This window comes from Mus musculus, chromosome 11, assembly GCF_000001635.26.
Source record: "Mus musculus strain C57BL/6J chromosome 11, GRCm38.p6 C57BL/6J".
NCBI classification, from domain to species: domain Eukaryota; kingdom Metazoa; phylum Chordata; class Mammalia; order Rodentia; family Muridae; genus Mus; species Mus musculus.
Genome location: NC_000077.6, coordinates 121,903,849 through 121,927,414, shown reverse-complemented (window position 1 = coordinate 121,927,414; position 23,566 = coordinate 121,903,849). Strand labels below are relative to the sequence as shown.

General features: G+C 40.3%; 1 protein-coding gene and 1 pseudogene across 1 annotated transcript; both read left to right on the top strand.

Moving 5' to 3' along the window:
- The first annotated feature begins 2,086 nt into the window (after positions 1-2,086).
- Gm9631 (predicted gene 9631) lies at positions 2,087-20,804 on the top strand. Its single transcript, XM_006534634.2, has 3 exons — positions 2,087-2,185; positions 19,100-19,226; positions 20,585-20,804. The coding sequence occupies exons 1-3, from the start codon at positions 2,183-2,185 to the stop codon at positions 20,761-20,763; spliced, it is 309 nt and encodes a 102-aa protein (XP_006534697.1). The 5' UTR covers positions 2,087-2,182; the 3' UTR covers positions 20,764-20,804.
- A 31-nt stretch (positions 20,805-20,835) lies between these two features.
- On the top strand, positions 20,836-21,670 carry LOC115487748 (annotated as a pseudogene).
- The last annotated feature ends 1,896 nt before the right edge of the window (positions 21,671-23,566 follow it).

The following is a 23,566-nucleotide window of genomic DNA, read 5'->3' as shown; positions in this document are numbered from 1 at the left end:
TAAGTTCCTACACTCGGAGCAACCTGCTGCTGGGACATGGACGGAAGCACAGCTGAACACAGTGGATGACAGAACATGTTCTCTTAAGTAAATTTTTTAAGATTTCAAAGTGAAACTTTGTATAGTTCTTAGAAAACGTGAAAGTGATGTTTGTCCCAAGGAAAAACAACTACAATTTATTATAGGTGCTAGGACAGAAGATAAAATATTGATTGGATTTATCTATACAAAATCACTTATAACTTAGTTATGGTTTTAAGCCTTCTGTGAACCTGTGGAGCTGAGACAAGTGATGGCTGTTTAGGTTGATAATCACTCCTAATGGATATGCATGCAAACATCCTCTGTTGTAACATTCTATTTCAATTTATGATTTGATTTTCTGGTGAACTTTCGATGAACTTTTTAACATGTGACCATGTATTATGAATGATGTTTAAGGGCTGAGGACAAAGAGAAGAGACAAAACTGGGGGTCGGGGGTGAGAGGAATGGAGGTGAGAGAACTGAGCTGAGAGAAGAACTGAGCTGAGGAGTTTTTAGAAGGAGAATGCAGAGTGGAGTAGGTTAGAAATTATAGGTAACATAAACTACTCAGAGAGCAATGTGTAGAATGCAGAGGGAAAGAGGAAAAAAGTAGATGTCACAGAGAGCAAAAGGAGAAGGCAGGCTTCTCCTTACCATGGGACAGAATAGGCCCCATGGTAAGGACAAGGCAGGCTTAGTCTTATTAAAAGAAACAAAGGTTTTTTTTTCTTACAAACATGGTTAATTCATTTAGCATTAAGAAGGTAGAAGCTTTTTCTTTCTCTATGTAATATAGATTGGAGTGCATTTTTTTTTCCATCTAGAATGTGTGAGTTCTTTCTGCAACCATGCTTGGTCTTATGTTCCATATGCATATGTAAGTATGGATGTGTGTGTTAGTATGTAATTGTGAGAATGTCTGGATATGAGGTTGTAAGTATGTAACTGTGAGAATACATGAAAGCTAGGCCCAGTTTGCTTTGAATGAAAATGAATAAATGAGCATGAATGAAGCTGAATATGAATATGTCAGGTTATGCATATTTGCTTATGTAAAAGTTTTTTTTTTTCTGTGACTGTTATTCTCTTCTCCTGGCTCAGTAGAAGTTTATTGCTCCAAACATCCTCCTATCCTGAAAGCAAGTGGCATCTGGAGGATAGGGGAAAGGGTCTAGCAATTAATCCTTTACTCAATCTCTTGCTGTTTTAGGATGAGGTGCTGAGTGCCAGAAACTGCAGTTTCTGACCTCAGAGGATCACAGAAGGCAGGTCAGCTACAGCTGCATAGTAACTGAGACTTAAATAGGTAAACTTTTATTTATACAGCAACCCTCAATTTTTGGTAAGACAAAGTCTTTTCCTCCTCCTATGCTCTTACCCCTCAGCTGCCTCAAGAAGAACCGACAAGAAAGAAGAAACACCTCACGCTGGGGCTGGCCCATGTCACAACTGCATCCTTCTCAACTGATTGTTAAAGATGTAAGCAAAAATAAATTACACTATGAACATAGCAAACCAGAAATTAATAAGCCTATTCATTTCTATAAACTATAGTTAACCAAAATCTCTCTTTAATTGTTAATATCCTGGGCACCCTTCCGCTGGTGGGACAGATTGATAACTCCACTGCAAGTTGAGTAATGGGCTATGCAAGCTCCCTACCTTAATTCCAGGAGGGAGAAGGCAAACAGCCTAGTGAGTGAGGGAACCTGGGGCTGAAGTCAGGACCTGGTGAGCACAGGGTCACTGCCCACATAGGGGAGGAGCAAGCGGCTGAGCAGTGGCAGGTGGAGTGGTGGGGTCTCCCTGAGGCTGTGCGGGAAGACAGATGAGTAGGCTATTGGAGGAACCGTACCAGTACTATGGAAATGCAAATCCCTGTAGATCTGGAAAAGGTCAGGCACTGGACTTGAAGCTAGGGCGGAGAACCTCTACACAGAGTACCTTTAAGGGAGGTGCTCGAGTCACTCAAGACTTATTGGCCAATCAGAGCCTTTAGGCTGACCTGCCAGTCAGAAGGGAAGGCGGGTTTTTCCGGATGCCTTGGCGCGAATTTCAATTAGTCGCTGAGAGGCTTGAATGGGCCTGTGTGCTGTGCTCCTTGTTCTGCGGCTGGATGCTGTGGACTGTGCTTAGGCAAGCTCCGAAGTTGCGACATGGTGAGCACATGATCACTGCCAACAATGGGGAGAAGCAGGGGTCTGAGCAGCGGTGTGGTGGGTCTTTCCCGTGACTTAGTGGAAATCGGCGGCCACGTGTGAGGTCCCCCGAGGAAGCCACTCGCAGGACCCACCTGTAGCCTCTGAATAACTTCACTGTGGGGGCTACATCTGTGCAGAGCATTTGGCCTGTGTGTAGAAAGATCTTTGGCATGATCCCAAACTCAGAGTGAAAGAACTTAGTGGGGAAACCCACCCAAGAATCACGAATAGAACACAACACCTTGATGTAACAACACAACACGAGGTATTTTAATGGCGGAGCTCTGAGTCCAAACGTATCTCACACAGGAGACAGTGGATTCGACCACGAGGCTTGGAAACTAGGGGTTTTTATAGGGGCTGGGGGAGGAATTGGCGCGGTTTCACATGATTGGTCCATTTAAACATCAGCAGCCTGTTAACATTTAACTTAGGTCAGAGGGGTGGGACATAGGGAGGCGACGGGGCCAGGGCATGTCCTGGTCTGTTGTGCTATGTTCTCAGCCCCAGGTTTCAAAGCTCACAAACAACTCTTTGGGCTATTTGACATACATTACATGAATCACAGGTCTCAAGTTTTATTTCCTTTCAAGAGAGTCCTACTTTCTACAAGTTCTGTTCTTAGCATTTGACTTTAAGGTGGACAATCCATTTGGAGTTAATTTTGTGGAGGTTGTAAAAGACATCTCATGTGCTGGGTAGCAATCCAATATCAAGCTGTGATGTAAAAGTGCAGGATTCATGATGTAAAGGATTTACTAAAGCTTAGGAGATAGTAAGGCACTCCAAGTAGAATTTATCTGAAGGTGGACTGCATGTAAAACATCCCACAGATAAGTAACCCCACAGGTAAGATGTGCTAACCAGGGCAGTTAGAGTTTAGGTTGCTAGGATACACATGCTTGTTTACCAGGATTGCCCAGAAATATGGCTCCAAACCATAATAAAGAAAACTACTTGATTTACAACCAGCCACTAGGCCCGTCTCCATATCAAAGAGCAGGCCTCTAACCAGCTGCTCAATGGGGCATTACAGGATCACAATCTACAGTAAGGCCTAGTGCCATAAACGTTCAGTTTTCTTCTTGAAAAAAGCATAGTTCTGCCACATGGGCAAGATGACACTTAGTGACAACCATGTGAAAAGGGAGAAAAGAAAAGAAAAGAAAAGAAAAGAAAAGAAAAGAAAAGAAAAGAAAATACTGTTGTATTATTGAGTGCTGGCCTGATCAAGCTGTAATTTCCCTGAGGTCCCCCTATCTGGAGCATGACATAGCTCCTTCTGAAACCCAGGAACATGCTTGGCAGAGCCAGTCACAGCCTGGGGCCTACTCACCTGGCTCCTTGGGAGCTTACCCTGAGGCCCTGGGTATAGAGATAAAACCAGGGCCTTTTCTAAAACCAGGAATGTGCTTGGGAGAGGGCTAGGGCCTTTGGGAGGGTTTGAATCAGATTCTGAGAACAAGACTCTTCCCACCCTACGGGGCTGTGGTTATCATTCCCAAGGCCATGAGAGACTTGGTCAGAAATGTTTTTGAGAAACACTGAGTTGCCCATGTGCAGCACTGTTTAATTAGACTTCTCCTGAGTGTGTCCCATTGTATGATGCTTCTGCTGACTTCATAGTTTCTTCATCTTTCTCCTGACTTCATAGATGTCTCCCATCTCCTTCCTTTCCCTCATGTCAATGTGTACAAGATGGTATTCTTTAGAAGCTTACTTAGCATGAGCCATAGTTTGTGTAAGTCCTCCCCACCCCAGCTTTTTTACTTTCTACCTTTTCCTTTTCCAGTGTTTTCATCATCTGGAACCTTCCACTTAGGACACTGTCACTAACCTGCTGTGTTAGGCACTGTGTATTTAAGAAATGATCCTGGGAATGTGCTTGCTGTGTAAATTTTCCATGTGTCTTAGTGGCTAGACTTGCAGCCTCCAGTCTGTATTTAAGTTGTTCAAAACATAACCTCAACCTGAACCTAAAAGAGACTGAAGGGTGGCGGCATATGTGGAATGCAAAATCCACCCTAGCCTGGCTCCTCTTTTAGCCTTAATCAATGAAGCTGGTCTTTGCTGCTTTTCCCCTGCCCTTAAACCCTTCCCCAACAGCACCCACGCTCCACCTCCCCCCCGACCCCTGTCTCCCCCACACCCGTTTCACCCCCTAACACCAGATAGGAGAGTAACAAGAATGGAGAAGAAAGAGATTTTTGAATCTACTCTCTTTCCTTGTACTGCACTCCCCAGCATGAGTCTGATACCAAGAGCAAGGATTAAAGATAGGAAAAGCAGCTGGGCGTGGTGGCACCCGCCTTTAGTCCCAGCACTCGGGAGGCAGAGGCAGGCAGATCTTTGAGTTGGGGCCAGCCTGGTCTACACAGTGAGATCCAGGACAGCAAGGGCTATACGAGGAAACCCTGTCTCGAAAAACCAAAAATCAATCAATCAATCAATCAATCAATCAATAAGATAGGAAAGGCAGAAAGAAGGTGTAAAAAGAAGAGTTTTAATTTGGAGGTCTGCTGGTTAATACTGTTGCTGCAGCAGCCAGCAGCAACCAGAGCCTTGAGATTATTTTTAGTAGTGTTTTTATACCCCACAGTATCATTCAAAGCAAAGCCACAAGCTCACAGAAACAGGTTCCTGAAATATACACAGAATATCTGTTCTTATTCAAAGGTACCTCCCTTGAACCTCAGGAGTACCTCAGATTTCCATGCCTCATCAGGCTAAGAAATCTGCCAACAGACCCTGACCCACCTTGACTGCCTGGGCACATAGAAGAATAGGGTCAGTTTTAAAGCATAAATATCATCGTTAAGGAAGAAAAAAGATGTAAAGGAAGTTCCCTTGCTCACTGTATTCAGGGTCTTATCAAGATGATCAAGATATGACAAGATGTGAGGAACACATTCCTCAGAGCTTACTTCCTTGTCCTAGCTCAGTGTCAAATATTCTGGCCATTTTCTTAGAAGCGTCATCAAGAGCTCTCCACACCTGTGAGAGTAGAAGATTCTACTAAAGTACAAATTTACCATACTATGGCTCTGGGTGGGGTGGAAGGGCAGAGCTGGGAAGACCTGTGCTGTCTGAGTGATTTAATCTCTAATCCTCCAGTAGGAGAGCCGCTACTGTCCTCTTGGCAGCCTAGCAATCAGGAGGAGCAGCATTGGGAGGTAGCTTGGAGGTTCTTTCCATATTCTCTGAACTCTGATGCAGTTCATCAAAGAGCTGTGAGGGAGATCACAAGCCATCCCATTGTGATTGTGGCAGCCACCAGGAAGAACAGGTTGGCTAAGCAATCGTAGTCCAGTCTGATTGGACAGTGATTGACTGGGAACCAGACTGTCTTTCTTTTGGTACATGTGGTGACCTGGGCAAAGAGCCTTGGTCTCTGAGCCAGCCTGAGTGTGGATTCCCTGGAGGGGAGCAGGCTCTGCAGCTCTGGCCATAGGAAGCTGTGTTACTTATAATATCACTGCTCCATGTGAACATACAAGCATTGCTTTTGGTGTACAGAAGACAGATTCCAACACTGAAAATCTGGTTTCTAGAAGTTCTGAACATTGCATTGCAAATTCAGTTTTGTGTGATAGATTTTACAAACAGTTTATAAACTGGTAGAGATGAGGTTATGGGGATCATCCTTCAGCAAAATCTGATTAAAATCATTTTACCTTTCCACTATCACCAGTCAAAATGAATGGAGTGATTCAGGGAAATTCAGATCCATGGTCCAAAAGGAGTTTCGGAGATGCAAAGGTTTCTTAAATGTGCATGCATGGTGGTGTGCAGGTGGGTAGGGCAGATTCTACATCATATGCTATAATCCAGGTGGCAGGAAGCAGACATTAAAATTATTCTTCAACCTTGGTTTGTGTGTGGGCTCAATAGGGCTGTGTTTGTTCAAGAGCACAACGGGGCATTAGGTTCAGCAGAGCTCTAGCCCACCTTTCTGATGATGTCCATACAGAGAGAGCTCTGGGGCCTCTGGAAGTGGGACCAGTAGTAGCTGGGGGGATCAGAAATGTACCAGTTAGGGGTCACTTTGAATTATTTCTGTGGGAGTTGTGAAGTCTGTGTTTATTCCATTTGTATACATATGCAGTCATGGGTAATATTGGTCATGTTCACATTTTTTCTGGCTGAGTTTCTTTAGGTCTTTTGATTGAAGCTTGACTATAATTTGGGGCTTATGTTCTTGGCTTTTTTCTCTACATCTCATTATTTTTTCTCGAATGTTATTGAGCTTTTGATTATTGTAGCTCTGTGATAAGTATGGATGGAATTTACATTGTGCTGAAAGGTGTACTATTTCTTCATAATCCTAATAACAATTCTGAGGGTTTTTTTTTTTTTTTCAATGCAGATAGCTTTGGAATCAGCTTTCCTGTTAGGAGGTTTCTTTAGATTGTTTTGAATTTATGGTGCAAATTAAACCTACTCAACATCCCTTTTATTTTTGAAAACTTCCCTATAATGGTGTTTTTTACAATTGTAAGTATGTGAAACTGAAAATGATGTGAAATAAAGTACAAAGCTATAGAAAGAGGACTTTAGCATAGACTTTAGGGACACAGAATACATTGTAAGGGTTATATAAATGATATCTCACTAAGTATAACTTAATTGAGAAAACAAAAAGTGAAAATAAGACATTGTCCAGAATTGAATAATGAATATGAATGTGATACAGGGTTGTGTATTAGAAATAAACTCTGAAAGCAGTAGGTTGGGATTTTTCGTAGATGTCAATTAAAATTAGTTAAGACCATGTTGTGTTATAGTTGACATAAAATTTTACATAGTTAATGTATGTATTCTGATACATTTGCACATAATACCTACTACCAAGCAACCCCTTTCTACTGAGTTCTCATAAAAATGACAGAGTTGCCATGGATCCCAGCAGTCTTCAATCTTCTCAGTATAGTTTCTATGACACTTGAAATTAGTTTAGGGAAGAACCAGAATTCTCATGTTCATTGCAGTTGTATTATGGTAACCTAAATACCTAAATTACCTAAATTAGCCTAAATTACCTCAGTGTTCATTTGTTGAGGACAAGCTAGGTGCCTTAAGGTGACATTGTGCTAAAGGAATGAAGATAATAGCAAAGGTTAAAGGATTGAGTTTTTGTAAAGACTGTCACAGTCAGTGCTGTATTGGTCAAAAACGGCATGTAATTACAGCTTTAGCATTATTGACCCATTTATTTTTCCCATATAATTTTAATCTTTCGTGCACTCTTATAGTCATATGGATATGAGGACTTGAAACCATCTTGTCTATATGCAGGTAGCAGGGGAAAATAAAGGGTGACCATTCAGCTCAGTCAGTCAACAGGATCTCAAGGGAGGGAGAGAGGATTGAAAAGAAGAAGACAGTTAGACATCACTATAACATGACTCCAGCCAGTGCTGAGGCTGAAGCAGGTCTATTTTCCTCAAGCCTGCTTTTATACTATTTTAAGTACATGCCAATAATAAGGTCTGTTTTGGGTCAAGGAATACACAAGCTAATAAACAAAGTCCAGGAATCATAGTTTTAAGGGGTTTATCAGTGCGACCAAGATAAAAGGAATGCCACACATTCCTTGGCTGAGATTACCTGGAGCTTTGTATTAGCCCAAACGTAACTATTCTATTCTGAGCCTACTTCCATGTCCTTGTTCAATGTCAAATTCCTGCCAACTCCCTACAGAATGGCAGAAAGCACAGAATCTAGCTGAAGCAATCTCCTTCAATTAATAAAAGGATTTTACTAATGTTTAGTTAGCACATTATATGGAGAAGAGGAATGAACTATCAAGCTTTCTGTAGCAAGAGTTGTTATAGATGGGAAGCAAATGTGGTATTATAGTACACTGTAAAAATGCAGAAAGTGGCTTCATTTGGATGGTATGAAAGCTTTCTGCCTGTGAGTCATACTGCATGAAAAAGTAAAAATGAATTTAAGAAACAGACTAACTGTTTTGTTTGAATTTAAATACTGATGATAAATTACAATTGGACATGTAATAGCCTTAAATAACTGATTCATCTCTATTTTCTCTGCATTAAGTAAGTTAGATGATAACACTTTCATTTTTGCTTTGGAGAATGTGTTTAAACATTTAACAAATACCTTGGTGTATTTATTCTTAATGTATAATATAGTTAATGCAGCAAATTTGTACAGTATCACACATTTATTTTATTGAAAAGATATGTAGACATTGGCTTTTCTTGACAACAATCAAGAGTTTGCTTTTGGAATAAAATAAGAAACATTGTGATTTCATATTTCAAACTAGTGAAAACTGAAACAAGAAAATGACTGCTTTTGTTTCCTACGTGATATATATTTCACATTGCTGAGAGCAAAACTTCTGATTTCACAGAAATAGATTGGGCCCAAGATGAGCTTATCATGAACTCCTGTGTTGCAGGGTATTTGATCACCGTGTTAACCCAGGGAATATCCAGTTTACTTGGGGGTGGGGGTGGGGGTGGGATGGGGGAGGTAAGCTGTTTCTATTTGTGGTGTGACTCAGCCCTTAGTACACATGTTTGCAGCCAAACGATGAAAATAGTTTTAGAAGGAAGCACTCATGTTTGAAAGCAATGTCTAATTGAGTGGCTGACAAAATGATGAACTAGAGAAAGATCTGACAAAATAGGATATGCCCAACTCTCAAGAGAGAGGGAAGAGAGGCAACATAAGAGGAAGCAGCTGAGAGGGTGAGAGGAGGAGCAGTTTTACCTGGAGAGTTTAACAGAGACAGGCTAAAGAGAAAACAAGCTAGACACAGGTGAAGAAAGAATGAGCCAGAGAATGAGACTGTGCCAGAAGATGAGAACAGATTGCTAGAGTTCATTTGAGGCCAAGCACAGCAATTCAGTCAGAAGTGAAAGAAACCAGTTTGAATCTGTTAGCATGAAGAAGAGTTTGAGTCAGAACAACTGAGTTGCCCAGCCAGCCAAAGTTCAGAAAGAAAAAGAAAGGGTAATTTTATTCAGCAGTTAAGTCTCAGATGCCCAAAACATTTTAGACCTAGATAAGATTGTATAGAGGTTAGAAGCTTCCAGGACTAGGTCTAGATGATCAGGAGGAATTGAGCCTCCAAGATGATATTTTTACACTCCTTTGTGATGGTCACTATCTACAAAAACAGAACAAAAGCTGTATCTGTCACAATCCTACTGTCCCTGTCTTCACTATTTTGCTTTTCTTTGTTCATTATTGCTTATATATTTTTGCATTTTCATTTAAGCAGTATTGAATTAATATTTATTCGAAGATAGATTCTCTCTCATTCAATATATCCTGAGCACTGTTTTTCCTCCCTACACTCTTCCCAGCTTCCCCCCACTCTCCTATTTCACCTGTCCTCCTCTTCCCAAGATCCAATCCTACTGAATCCAAGAACACATCACAAAAATCATCCATCCTGACCAAGTAGGTTTCATTGCAGGGATGCAGGGATGGTTTAATATAGGGAAATCCATCAATGTAATCTATTATATAAACAAACTCAAAGACAAAAACCACATGATCATCTCGTTAAGATGCTGAGAAAGCATTTTTCAAGATCCAACACCTATTCATGATAAAAGTCTTGGAAAGATCAGGAATTCAAGGCCCATACCTAAACATGATAAAAGCAATCTACAGCAAACCAGTAGCCAACATCAAAGTAAATGGTGAGAAATTGGAAGCAATCCCACTAAAATCAGGGACTAGACAAGGCTGCCCACTTTCTCCCTACCTATTCAACATTGTACTTGAAGTCCTAGCCAGAGCAATTTGACAACAAGAGGAGATCAAGGGGATACAAATTGGAAAGGAAGAAGTCAAAATATCACTTTTTACAGATGATATGATAGTATATATAAGTGACCCTAAAAATTCCACCAGAGAACTCCTAAACCTGATAAACAGGTTCAATGAAGTAGCTGGATATAAAATTAACTCAAACAAGTCAGTGGCCTTTCTCTACACAAAGGATAAACAGGCTGAGAAAGAAATTAGGGAAACAACACCCTTCACAATAGTCACAAAAAATATAAAATACCTTGGTGTGACTCTAACTGAGGAAGCAAAAGATCTGTATGATAAGAACTTCAAATCTCTGAAGAAAGAAATTAAAGAAGATCTCAGAAGATGGAAAGATCTCTCATGCTCATGGATTGGCAGGATCAATATAGTAAAAATGGCTATCTTTCCAAAAGCAATCTACAGATTCAATGCAATCCCCATCAAAATTCCATCTCAATTCTTTAACGAATTAGAAAGGGCAATCTGAAAATTCATCTGGAATAACAAAAAACCTAGGATAGTAAAAACTCTTTTCAATGATCAAAGAACCTCTGGTGGAGTCACCATGCCTGACCTCAAGCTGTACTACAGAGCAATTGTGATAAAAACTGCATGGTACTGGTATAGCGACAAACAAGTAGACCAATGGAATAGAATTGAAGACCCAGAAATGAACCCACACACCTATGGTCACTTGATCTTTGACAAGGGAGCTAAAACCATCCAGTGGAAAAAAGACAGCATTTTCAACAAATGGTGCTGGCACAACTGGCGGTTATCCTATAGAAGAATGCAAATTGATCCATTCCTATCTCCTTGTACTAAGGTCAAATCTAAGTGGATTAAGGAACTCCACATAAAACCAGAGACACTGAAACTTATAGAGGAGAAGTGGGGAAAAGCCTCGAAGATATGGGCACAGGGGAAAAATTCCTGAATAGAACAGCAATGGCTTGTGCTGTAAGATTGAGAATTGACAAATGGGACCTCATAAAATTGCAAAGCTTCTGTAAGGCAAAAAGACACTGTCAATAAGACAAAAAGACCACCAACAGATTGGGAAAGGATCTTTACCTATCCTAAATCAGATAGGGGACTAATATCCAGTATATATAAAGAACTCAAGAAGGTAGACTCCAGAAAATCAAATAACCCCATTAAAAATGGGGTACAGAGCTAAACAAAGAATTCTCACCTGAGGAATACCGAATGGCTGAGAAGCATCTGAAAAAATGTTCAGCATCCTTAATCATCAGGGAAATGCAAATCAAAACAACCCTGAGATTCCACCTCACACCGAGTCAGAATGGCTAAGATCAAAAGTTTAGGTGACAGCAGATGCTGGTGTGGATGTGGAGAAAGAGGAACACTCCCCCATTGTTGGTGGGATTGCAAGCTTGTACAACCACTCTGGAAATCAGTCTGGGAAATTGAGCATAGTAGTACCGGAGGTCCAGCAATACCTCTCCTGGCCATATATCCAGAAGATGTTCCAACCGGTAAGAAGGACACATGCTCCACTATGTTCATAGCAGCCTTATTTATAATAGCCAGAAGCTGGAAAGAACCCAGATGCCCCTCAACAGAGGAATGGATACAGAAAATGTGGTACATTTACACTATGGAGTACTACTCAGCTATTAAAAAGAATGAATTTATGAAATTCCTAGGCAAATGAATGGACCTGGAGGGTATCATCCTAAGTGAGGTAACCCAATCACAAAAGAACACACATGATATATACTCACTGATAAGTGGATATTAGCCCGGAAACTTAGAATACCCAAGATATAAGATACAAATTTCGAAACACATGAAACTCAAGAAGAAGGAAGACCAAAGTGTGGATACTTTGCCCCTTCTTAGAATTGGGAACAAAACACCCGTGGAAGGAGTTATAGAGACAAAGTTTGGAGCTGAGACGAAAGGATGGTCCATCTAGTGACTGCCATACCTGGAGATCCATCCTATAATTAGCCTCCAAACGCTGACACCATTGCATACACTAGCAAGATTTTGCTGAAAGGACCCAGATGTAGCTGTCTCTTGTGAGACTATGCCGGGGCCTGGCAAGCACAGAAATGGATACTCACAGTCAGCTATTGGATGGATCACAGGGCCCCCAATGAAGGAGCTAGAGAAAGTACCCAAGGAGCTGGGGGATCTGCAACCCTATAGGTGGAACAACAATGTGAACTAACCAGTACCCCCCCCTCCCCCAGCTCGTGTCTGTAGCTGCATATGTATCAGAAGATAGCCTAGTCGGCCATCACTGGAAAGAGAGGCCCATTGGTTTTGCAAACTTTATATGCCTCAGTACAGGGGAACGACAGGGCCAAGAAGTTGGAGTGGGTGGGGGAGCGTGTGGGGGACTTTTGGGATAGCATTGGAAATATAAATAAAATTAATACCAAATAAAAAGTATATAAAAAATAGATTTTGCTATGCAGCCCCCCCCAAAAAAACAAAAAAAAAACCCCATGAACTTAACAAATGCTTACAAAACAGAAAAAATTTGATGTTTTTAGAGAATTGTGTCTAATTTTTGTAGATAAATGACATCAATTTTAGAAATAAATGATGAATTTCCTCTTTAAAAAAAAAAAAAAGAATCAGAGTTACACCTGCTCCCACTGTTAGGAGTCCCACAAAAACACCAAGCTAACAACCATAACGTATCAGCAGAGGAGTTGGCACAGACCCATGCTGTCTCTATGCTTGCCATTTAAGTCTCTGTAAGGCTCCTAGATATCCAGTCAGTGTTAGTCATAGGTTCCCTCTCATGTCAAGGGTCTCAAGTTAAACCAAACATTGGTTGGCCACTCATTACCTTCATGCCCCAGAACATCTTGTACTGTGTGTGTGTGTGTGTGTGTGTGTTTTTGTGTAAGGTTTCTCTTTCTGTAGCCTGTAGAATGCCTTCTCTCTTCAAAGAGAATAGAACATAGGGGTGAAGGCTCTAAGCCTGCACCAGCTTGATTTCTGTATTCAGTGAACTGTGTGGAATTTGTCCTTATTGATGGAGCCTTGCTGTCAGTTTTGTCCTAGCATAAGCATGGATTATTTAAGGATCTCCAAGGGACCACCTTAGCCAACAGCTCAATCAAATGTAACCCATTTCCAATACTGAAGCTCTGGCTGGCCTCAAAGGATGTTCAGTTCAGACTTCATATTCTCCATTACTTAGAGTCTTCATTAAGGTCACCCTATAGCATCCTGGAAGTTGCTATTGTACTGGGTTTTTACACAAACCCCCAAATAACCCCATTCCAGCTGTTTCTCCCTGCATTGTACTTTAACCCTGAATTACCCCAACTGATCCCCACCACTCCTGTTCCAATCAAACCTCAGTCTACTCACAGAAACTACTCTATTTCCCCTTTAGAAGGAGATCTGTGCTTCCTCCTATAGCTATTCTCTACCTAGCCTTTCTGAGTTCGTGGAGTACACAGCTTGATTATTGTTTACCTAATAGGTAATATCCACTTATAAGTAAATGCATGTCATGTTTGTCATTCTGGGTGTGGGTTACTTCAGTTAGGGTGTTTTTTCTTTTAGTTTTTGTTTTGTTTGTTTGTTGTTTTTGTTTTTTTCGAGACAGGTTTTCTCTGTAAACAGCTATAGCACTGGCTGTCCTGAAACTCAGTCTGTAGACCAGTCTGGCCTCAAACTCAAAAATCTGCCTGCCTCTTCCCCTCAAGCACTGAGATTAAAGGTGTTCGCCACCACACCCGGCTGTATTTTTTTGTTTCTTTGTTTGTTTTAAGTTGCATTCACTTGGCTGTAAATTCACGATGTTGGGTTTTTGTTTGTTTGTTTTAAAGAGTTGAGTGATACTCCGTTTTATAAATGGACCACATCTTTTGTTTATCCATTCTACAGTTGAGGTACCTCTTAGTTGTTTCCAGTTTCTGGCTAGGATGAATAAATATGCTATGAACCTAGTTGAGCAAATGTCCCTGAGGTAGGGAGGAGCACCTTTTGGATAGATTCCCAAGAGCAGTATAGCTGAGTTTTGGGTAGATGGATTCTCAGTGTTCTGAGGAACCACAATTCTGAGGAAATACTGATTTCTATAGTGATGGTATTAGTTTGTACTCCATAAGGAGTTGGGGTTTGTTCCCCTCTCTCCACATTCTTGCCAGCATGAGCTGTCACTTGTATTATTGATCTTAACCCTTCTGACATCTACAAGATAGATGCTCAAAGTAATTTTGATTTGCATTCCCCTCATGGCTAAGATGGCAATGATTTCATTAGGTATTTCTCAGCTTTTTGAGACTTCTCTGTTGAGAATTCTCTGTTTACATCTATACCACATTATAAATTGAACTTTTTGTTTTGGATAGTCTAGTTTCTTGAGGTTGTTATATATTTTGCATATTAGGCCTCTATAATATGTGAATTTTGGTAAAAAAAATTCTTCCCATTCCTTAGGCAGCCTTTATGTCCAATTGACCAGGTTTTTGCCACTTTTAATCTATTTTGTTTTATTGGCAAAGAGGAGAAACAGAATATACAGGAAGAGTATTGGCCTGTAATTTCTTAATTTTTTTATTATAGTCTTGTACTTCATTTTTAAAAGTACATTTTGAAGCCTACAGTCATCTCTCATTAAAATGCCCTCAATAAAATGGCTGGATGCTATGTCTGTGAGAGATTGTGTTGTGTGATGATTGACGTGGGAAGGAAGGCTCATCCATTGAGGGTGGCAGGATCCCTAAGCTAGTGGGCCTGGGCTACATAAGAGAGCTATCTACATTGTGTGATTTTATTCACTATTATCTAATTATATTGTTTCTCTGGAAAATAGTAGACCTTTACCTATTTTTGTCTTCTGAAAATTTACTATGAGTTTCTTGAGTTTTTGATCGTTGGGAAACAGTTTTAGTTTCCTCTTCTTGATCTTGAAGGCTTGCCTCTCCTCATTTTTGGCAACTGTGTTTTCCAGTTGATGCAATCAGCAATTTTTAGGGTTTTGATACTTAAGTGATTGATATGGTTAACACATTAGATTTGGCTTTTTAAACCTTTCTGATATATTATTGTCTGTGTGTCCTAATTAGCTTAAGTTGTCAACATTTTGGAGCCTGCAGTCATCTCTCATTAAAATGCCCTCATTAAAATGGCAGGATGCTGTGTCTGTGAGAGATTGTGTTGTATGATAGTTGACGTGGGAAGGAAGGCTCTTCCATTGAGGGTGGCAGGATCCCTAAACTAGTGGGCCTGGACTACATAAGAGAGCTAACTGAGCATGAGACAGTGACCAAGCAAGAGGGCAAGGCAGGAAACAATGTTCATCCATGGTTTTTGCCTTATTTTCTTGAAGCTTGAGGTTCTATCCTAAGCTCCCAAAATGATGGAGTATGATCTGACAGAACCAAACAAGTGAACCTGTTCATTACCTGAGATGCTTTTGGTTAGAGGATTCAATCAAAGTAGCAGAGTAGGAAGTCAGAACCTAGAAAAGAAAAGAAAAAAAAAAGCACATAAAGTAATTTTGTTGCTGGACAGAAACTGCACATGTTCTTCTTTGGAGGAATGTGGGACAGATCAGGACTTGAGATGGCAAACAGCATAGAAAGCTGTACTTAGAGCTTAATTGGGTGTTGTTGTATCATCTGGAAGATTGGAGTATTGCAAGTAATGCTGACAGAAGTTGAGGTCATAGGATTTCAGTTGAAAATGGGCTGCATGAAAAATTTAACTAGAGGTGATTTGTGTGGTAATTTGACCCCAAATCTTTCTTATTCTTCCCATGTTCTTACAAATTGAGTAAGGCAGAATTAAAAGATATTGAATCTGTTGGATGATTATTTCCAGTAACTCACTCAGGACTACAATGAGGAAAACAACAACAACAACAACAAGAAGAAGTTGGGCAGAAATAAATGCAGTCTGTGGCTTGTAGAGAAAAGCAACATTGGGTAGTTTCAAATGGCAGCCAAATGCTGAGACAGAGGCCTGAATTCAGGATTGAAAGCCAGGAAGGTGTCCTAAGGAAAACACACCCTCCTGCTAAGCCTTCAATGAATGGAAAGGGAGGTGAGGTGGGGGGATAAGTAGGCAAAGTGATTCCTTCTCCCTGGAAGGAGCTTCATAGAAAACCTGCTACAACTGTGGTCCAAGCATGGCGGAGTCCGTTCAAACTTAAAAGGAGCACCAAAGTTCTGGTAATAAGAAAGATGTAAAATGTAAGGTCATGAATTCTTCCCTTGTGGTTTCTGTTCAGCACTGTTCCAGCCATCTATGTTTGCCAGAGTAAGAGCCCCAGTGAGGGAGGAAACTGTGAGAGTGCATTGAATGAACCTGAGAGAATGAAGCCTGAGTTGCATTTTGAGACCACAAGATGTTGAGATACCTAAGCTATGAGACACCCGCCATGGAGAGCTGCATATAAAGAGTGCAAGTAACTAAACAGAGATGTATGAGAAGTTTCATGGATAGGTCGGTCTATGCCTTTTGAAACTGAGGCCCCTTGTGTCTGAGATAGAGTTACATGGTGTGGTGTTTGTCCTGCTGCGTATCCTCCCTTGGTCCACACTTCCCTCACTATGTACACATTCCTCTCTATTGGAAATGGAAGGGGCATTCTGTGCTTTTGTATGTAATATAATAACTTGACTTTTGATTTTACAAGATGTAACAATCAAGAATGTCAGAAGAGTGCATGGAGAGATGCCTCAACAGTTCAGAGAACTGGCTGCTTACTCTTTCAGAGGTCCTGAGTTCAATTCTCAGCAACCACATGGTGGCTCACAACCATCTGTAATGAGATCTGATGCCCTCTTCTGGCGTTTCTGAAGACAGCTACAGTGTACTTATATGAATGAAATAAATAAAGCTTGGGAAAAAAAAAAAAAAAAAAACAGTGTCCTAAGAGACATTGCTACATTTGAAGAATGCATGGGCTGCTGCAGACTGTTAGGGTCATTGAAGTTAAACTGTGTACATTTCAACATGGATGACCATGATCAGAATGTAGTTGTTTGAGTGAAAAAGCTCACAGATAGGGTGATGTCTTTGAACACTTGTTTCTTTTTGTGGATTTCTTTGGGAGAGCTTAGAATGTTAGGGTCCAAGAATCACTTAAGGAAGAACCCCCCAACTCAAGTAGTATACAAAATCGCTTTATTCTGTAGAATTCTATCATGCAGGGGTTTACCATTCACTAGGATGGAGGAAGACACTTAAGCTTTGCAAGCTCAATTTAAAGACAATTTGGGGAATTCCAGGAACAAGTAGGTAAACTTTATTCTGATTGGTTGGCTCAGTTTCCAGGTGAATGGATGTCTTTGGGATTGGTTAAGATCCTGGGATATTTTGGGGAATTTCCATAACCAATGCTGACTAAGTATTCTTGGTTTAGGCTTGGCTCAGGCCTGATGACAGGTGCAGCTCCTGGAAGCTCCTGATTGTCTGTGAGGGTGGTTTTCCTAGATTTGACTTGTTTGGACTTTTCCAATTCTATGAAACAGCAACTTAGACCTAGTCTCCCAAACTGTCAGTTTGCAGCCTGTAATGCAGTCAGCCTGGCTCTGGCCAATTCAGGAGGAAACTTTCTAGATTGCTTATTGGGGATGAAATTTGAGTGTCTATAGACTCAACCCATTTCCTGTGTGTGTGTGTGTGTGTGTGTGTGTGTGTGCCTACTGTGTTGTGATTGGACCTGATTAGCCAGCTTCCTTCTTATGTTGTCTTGCCTTCACCATTATAGACTATCCGTAAATCACATAAGATGAAGTTGAAGGAATTGTTATTCAGTGCTAAGCTATTTTGCAAGCCTATTTTATATTTTATAATTTTAATTTTGTTGTTTTTGTCTTTCAGGACAATGTTTCTCTTTGTGTAGCCCCAGCTGTCCTGAAAGTAGGTGTGTAGAACATGCACCCTCAAATTTAAAAGTCCACCTGACTCTGGCTCCAGAGTGCTGGAATTAAATGTGGGCCAACATGCCTAGCATTTTCTTTGTTTTTTTTTTTTTTGTTTGTTTGTTTTTATATTATTGGCTGATGGGCTAGAATGTAGGTTTTTGTAAATGTCAAGCATATGCTGTTTTGTTGATAATCATCCACGTTGTGAATTTTGAAATTTGGCAGAGTATTAATGTCATGAATACAGGCTATACTGTTTTCAGTATACTGTTTTCAGCCTGTATTCATGACATTAATACTACCTGAGCTTTACTGCCTGAGCTTTCTGAGTCACTGGTTTGCAGGTACATAACATTCTTCCTACCTGTTGTGTTTGTTTTCATTTTTTAAATGAATATGAGTATTTGTGTGTATGCATGAATATGCACATCATGTATGCCTGGTTCCCATAGTAGTGAGAAGATGGGTTCAGAATTCTTGAACTTGGAGTAATTGATAGTTGTGAAGGCCCTTATAAGTACTGGCAATTGAGCCCAATTATTTGGAAGACCAGCAAGAGTACTTCACTGGTGAGCAAGTTCCTGTCCAATGTAGAATCAACATTTTCATCTGTCCATTTGTATCTGTTCAAAGATGCATCCCCTTTAGTAGTAAGATTTCACTACTATTATAGATTAAACTGGGACACTTCAGGATTCTAGAAGATGAATAGAGAATTGGAGTGAATGTGTCATTCTTTGTAGGAACTCCAGTAAAAACCTCTGAGTCCTTTCTCTCTTTCTTGTTTATTTGTTCGCTTATTACAGGGGAGACAGGGCCTTAATATGTACCTCTGGCTGTCCTGGGTAGACCAGAGATATATCTGCCTCTGCCTCCTGAGTGCTGCCATTAAGACATGAACTACTGTGCTCAGTTTGCCCATCATTTTTTAGAGTTAGTAATTGTTCTTAAAATTTCTCTGTTGTGTGCTCAATACTACTCACCCCCTCTGTTAATTAGCATTTCTCTAGCAAGGCTACTATTCAAAGAACAAAGAAATGACAGAAGTGAACCTTATTACTCAGTTTCTTTCTAAGATGATTTAGTCATGAAATAAGTGGGGGAAGCACCAGAATCATACAAATGTATTGTCAACGAAGCATACATTTACAGTGATGTTGGTATTATGGTTTCATTTTTACACGTGTATGGAATATTTTAGGATGAACTGACCTATGATGATGTGCATGTGAACTTTACTCGAGAAGAATGGGCTTTGCTAAATCCTTCACAGAAGAGTCTCTACAAAGATGTGATGTTGCAGATCTATAGGAACCTCAATGCTGTAGGTAAGACTGTGAATTTTCCTTCACTTCTTAAAATCAGGAACAACTATTTCTTTTTTATTGATGCTTTTCTGAAATTTCAATTGAGAATGGGGAAGAATAAGGTAAATAAATCAGGTTTATAAAGATAGTAACTTAAATTTGCCTAATATATGATAAATTTTCTGGTACTATATTTTAGGGTACAATTGGGAAGACTGTAATATTGAAGATCATTATAAAAGTTCCAGGAGACATGGAAGGTAATTTTCATGTGCAAGTTGTTATGAATATGCCTCTGAAGAAGTGTTAATGTGTCTTGGAACTTTTCAAGAAAAGTAACACTGTAAAGAAAAATGTACTTCTTTAATTGTATTTATTATTAAACTCTCACAAATCCATGTACCTCAATGTCAGGTGTCTGATTTATGTTTTCAAGGCCTTTGAAAGATAAGACAAGGAAACAATGCCTTAACTTATATTACCATATGAATCATAGCCACATTCCAGCTACTCTGTACAGCTGCCAATCTTGTCTCATACCACTCACATATTGCTAAAGATATATATTAGGTGATAAGTGTATGTTTCTAATAAGCAAATATTCCATAGTAAAGCTGATTATACATATAGTAACATTGCTAATTTTAAGTGATAGGGGCAATTTATGAGAGTAAAAAACGTTGTTGACGAAAAACCCTAATTCCTATATGAACAAACAAACTGTGTGAAAGCTATGTAGAAATCTTTCATTTGCTATTCTGTTTTTAATAGGTATATCCTGTATCACAATGGATACAATCCATGTTACCATAGTGATAGTGAATGAAACAGAACCTTCCCTCTCTCCCAGAACAATTAAACTCTCCGTAGTAGTCCACATTTGAGCAAACTTTCTCAGTGTGATACAAGTTTATAATCAGTTGTTTTTCTAACTACAGTGGGTATATATTCATAAACTCACACTGCAGGTAATCCCTATGAGTACAAGGACTGTGGAATTTCATTTCTGTCTGTCCTGGTCTACTTTGCTAGTATAGTGTGAAAATGTAGTGTATTTAACAGTATAAGAAATTAATGAAAGTACACTGTGTGGTAAAGGGCTGAGCTCTTCCATTTCCCTTCAATTTTGTGAAAAGTCTCATAGAGAAAAAGGATGCTATAAATGTGAGCCATGTAATAACACTCTTATCATTTATTACAGGTATGCAAAATAACCCACAATGAAGGGGAACCCATGAATGTAAACAAAGTGATAAAAATCTTAAGATGTGATTCCTCTTTACAATTAGACCAACTTGCAAAATTGATTCCTCCAGATAAAAATATTCATTGGTTTAGTGAATGTGCAAAGCTCTTACATGTGCCAATTATCTTTGCAGGCATGAAAGAAGTTGTAATGGAGAGAAAACCCCTGGAAATACTCACTGTGGTAAAGCCTTTGCATATCACAGTTATCCTCCAAGGCATGAAAGAATTCGTAATGGAGAGAACCTCTATGAAGGCATTCAGTATGGTGAAGCCTTTGTACATCACAGCAGTCTCCAAATGCATAAAATAATACATACTGGAGAGAAGCAATACAAATACAATCAATGTGATAAAGCCTATTCACTACAAAGTATTCTCCAAATACATAAAAGAACACATACTGGAGAGAAGCCCTATGAATGTAATCAATGTGGCAAAGCCTTTGCTCAGAACAGTGATCTCTTAAAACATCAAAATTTTCATACTGGAGAGAAACCTTACAAATGTAACCAATGTGGCAAAGCCTTTGCATTTCAAAATTCTTTCCAAGTACATAAAAGAAAACATACTGGAGAGAAACCTTACAAATGTGATCAATGTGGTAAAGCCTTTGCATATCATAGTACTCTGCAAGTACATAAAAGAATTCATACTGGAGAGAAGCCCTATGAATGTAATCAATGTGGCAAAGCCTTTGCTCAGAACAGTGACCTCTTAAAACATCAAAGAATTCATACTGGAGAGAAACCTTACAAATGTAATCAATGTGGCAAAGCCTTTGCATTTCAAAATTATTTCCAAGTACATAAAAGAAAGCATACTGGAGAGAAACCTTACAAATGTAATCAATGTGGCAAAGCCTTTGCATTTCAAAATTCTTTCAAAGTACATAAAAGAAAACATACTGGAGAGAAACCTTACAAATGTAATCAATGTGGCAAAGCCTTTGCATTTCAAAATTCTTTCCAAGTACATAAAAGAAAACACACTGGAGAGAAACCTTACAAATGTAATCAATGTGGTAAAGCCTTTGCTCAGAAGAGTGGCCTCCGAACACATCAAATAATTCATACAGGAGAGAAGCCCTATGAATGTAATCAATGTGGTAAAGCCTTTGTACGTCACGATACTCTTCGAAGACATGAAAGAATACATTCTAGAGTGAAACGTTATGAATGTAAACAATGCATACCCTCTTAATCTTTGAATTCTTTTTTTATTTTTTAGATATTTTCTTTATTTACATTTCAAATGCTATCCTAAAAGTTCCCTATACCCTCCCCCCACCCTGCTCCCACTTCTTGGCCCTGGCATTCCCCTGTACTGGGGCATATAAAGTTTGCAAGACCAAGGGGCCTCTCTTCCCAATGATGGCCGACTAGGCGATCTTCTGCTACATATGCAGCTAGAGACACGAGCTCTGGGGGTACTGATTAGTTTATATTGTTCCACCTATAGAGTTGCAGCCCCCTTCAGCTCCTTGGGTGCTTTCTCTAGCTTCTCTGTTGGGGGCCCTGTGTTCCATCCAATAGATGACTGAGCATCTACTTCTGTATTTGCCAGGCACTGGCATAGCCTCATACAAGACAGTTATATCAGGGTCACTTTAGCAAAATCTTGCTGGCATATGCAATAGTGTCTGGGTTTGGTGGCTGATTATGGGATGGATCCCCGGGTGGGATAGTCCTGGATGGTCCATCCTTTTGTCTTAGCTCCAAACTTTGTCACTGTAACTCCTTTCATGGGTATTTTGTTCCCTATTCTAAGGAGGAATGAAGTATCCACAATTTGTTCTTCCGTCTTCTTGATTTTCTTCTGTTTTACAAATTGTTTCTTGGGTATTCTAAGTTTCTGGGCTAATATCCACTTATCAGTGAGTGCATATCAAGTGACTTCTTTTGTAATTGGGTTACCTCACTCGGGATGATGTCTTCCAGATACATCCATTTGATAGGCTTTCTTCTAATGAGCTGTTTCTAATCTCCCAATGGAAAGCCTTCCTGTGCTCCAGTCAAGGCCCAAACTAAGGACTCTCACCTGCATGGGGACCTCTCTTCCTCTGCCCTCTCTCCTGTATCCCTGGGCTGAGGTTGTCACCTCAGGGCCCCTGGTATTAGGGACTGCCCCTTGTCCTCCACCCCACCCCCCGCCCCCATCGACTGGGGTCAGTGGCTTAGATGCCCACCCGGAGTCAAGTGGAAAGTGTCTGGCAGCCCTCCCATGTCTGCCTGCCCAGAGCATAGGAGGAACTCTGGCCAGACATGGGATCTTTCCCTCCCCCTCCTTCCCCTATACCCCCTATAGTTCCCAACATTTAAATGTGCTTTTGTTACCTCCTTCCGGCCTAGCAAGGCTGGCTGTGACCAGAGCCACCTGTTGTGCTGCTCCTTTGATATGCCACTACCTGCCTGAGGCTCAACCTGCCAGAGGCCAAACCGGTTCTCTTCCAAGAATCTTCTGGAGTTAACACCGAACTAAGATCTTCACGAGTTCCCACTAAAAGGTTGACCTATCTACTTCAAAGGAACTTTGCTTGGCCAGGGATGGGCCTCCGCTTTTCTTTATAAAGTGTGTTTGCTGACATTAAAATTGAACCTTGAGCAGAGTCTTGTCTTGCTTGGTTCCTTCCTTATCTCACACAGCCTAGCCCTTCTTCTCTTCCAGGTTTTTAAAATGCCTTTCCAGGCTAGAACCCAGGCCTGTGATCTGCTGGCCGGACACAACATTTGGCAAACCAACGCAGGGCTGAGAAATGGCAGAAGACATTTGAAAGAGACACTGCTGGTTTGGAGCTCCATAGAAGAAAATAATTAAAGGATAAAGGAAATTCATACCGGAGAAGGTCGATATGGGCTAAGCTGAAACAGCATTAAACCCGAGTGCTGGTTCACTTAGGTTCAGCAGTGAAGGTTAACAAGAGCTGGAAACTGTAACAGGTGGTTGGCCGTGGCTCTCAGAAGCTACATTTTTAGGCGGGAGAAAAGAAAGGGTTTATTAAAAGGAAATTAATAATCAGGCGGATTGCCGCAGTTAAAAAAAACTGCAGTAAAGGTGTGTGTTTAAGAAGACAACAAGAATGTTTATCACAATAGACACCATCTTCAAAACATTCA

Excerpts from the sequence above, each read along its gene's own strand:
- Gm9631 (XM_006534634.2), top strand. Across the intron at positions 19,227-20,584 it reads TAGGAACCTCAATGCTGTAG|GCATGAAAGAAGTTGTAATG; the intron begins GTAAGACTGTGA and ends TTATCTTTGCAG.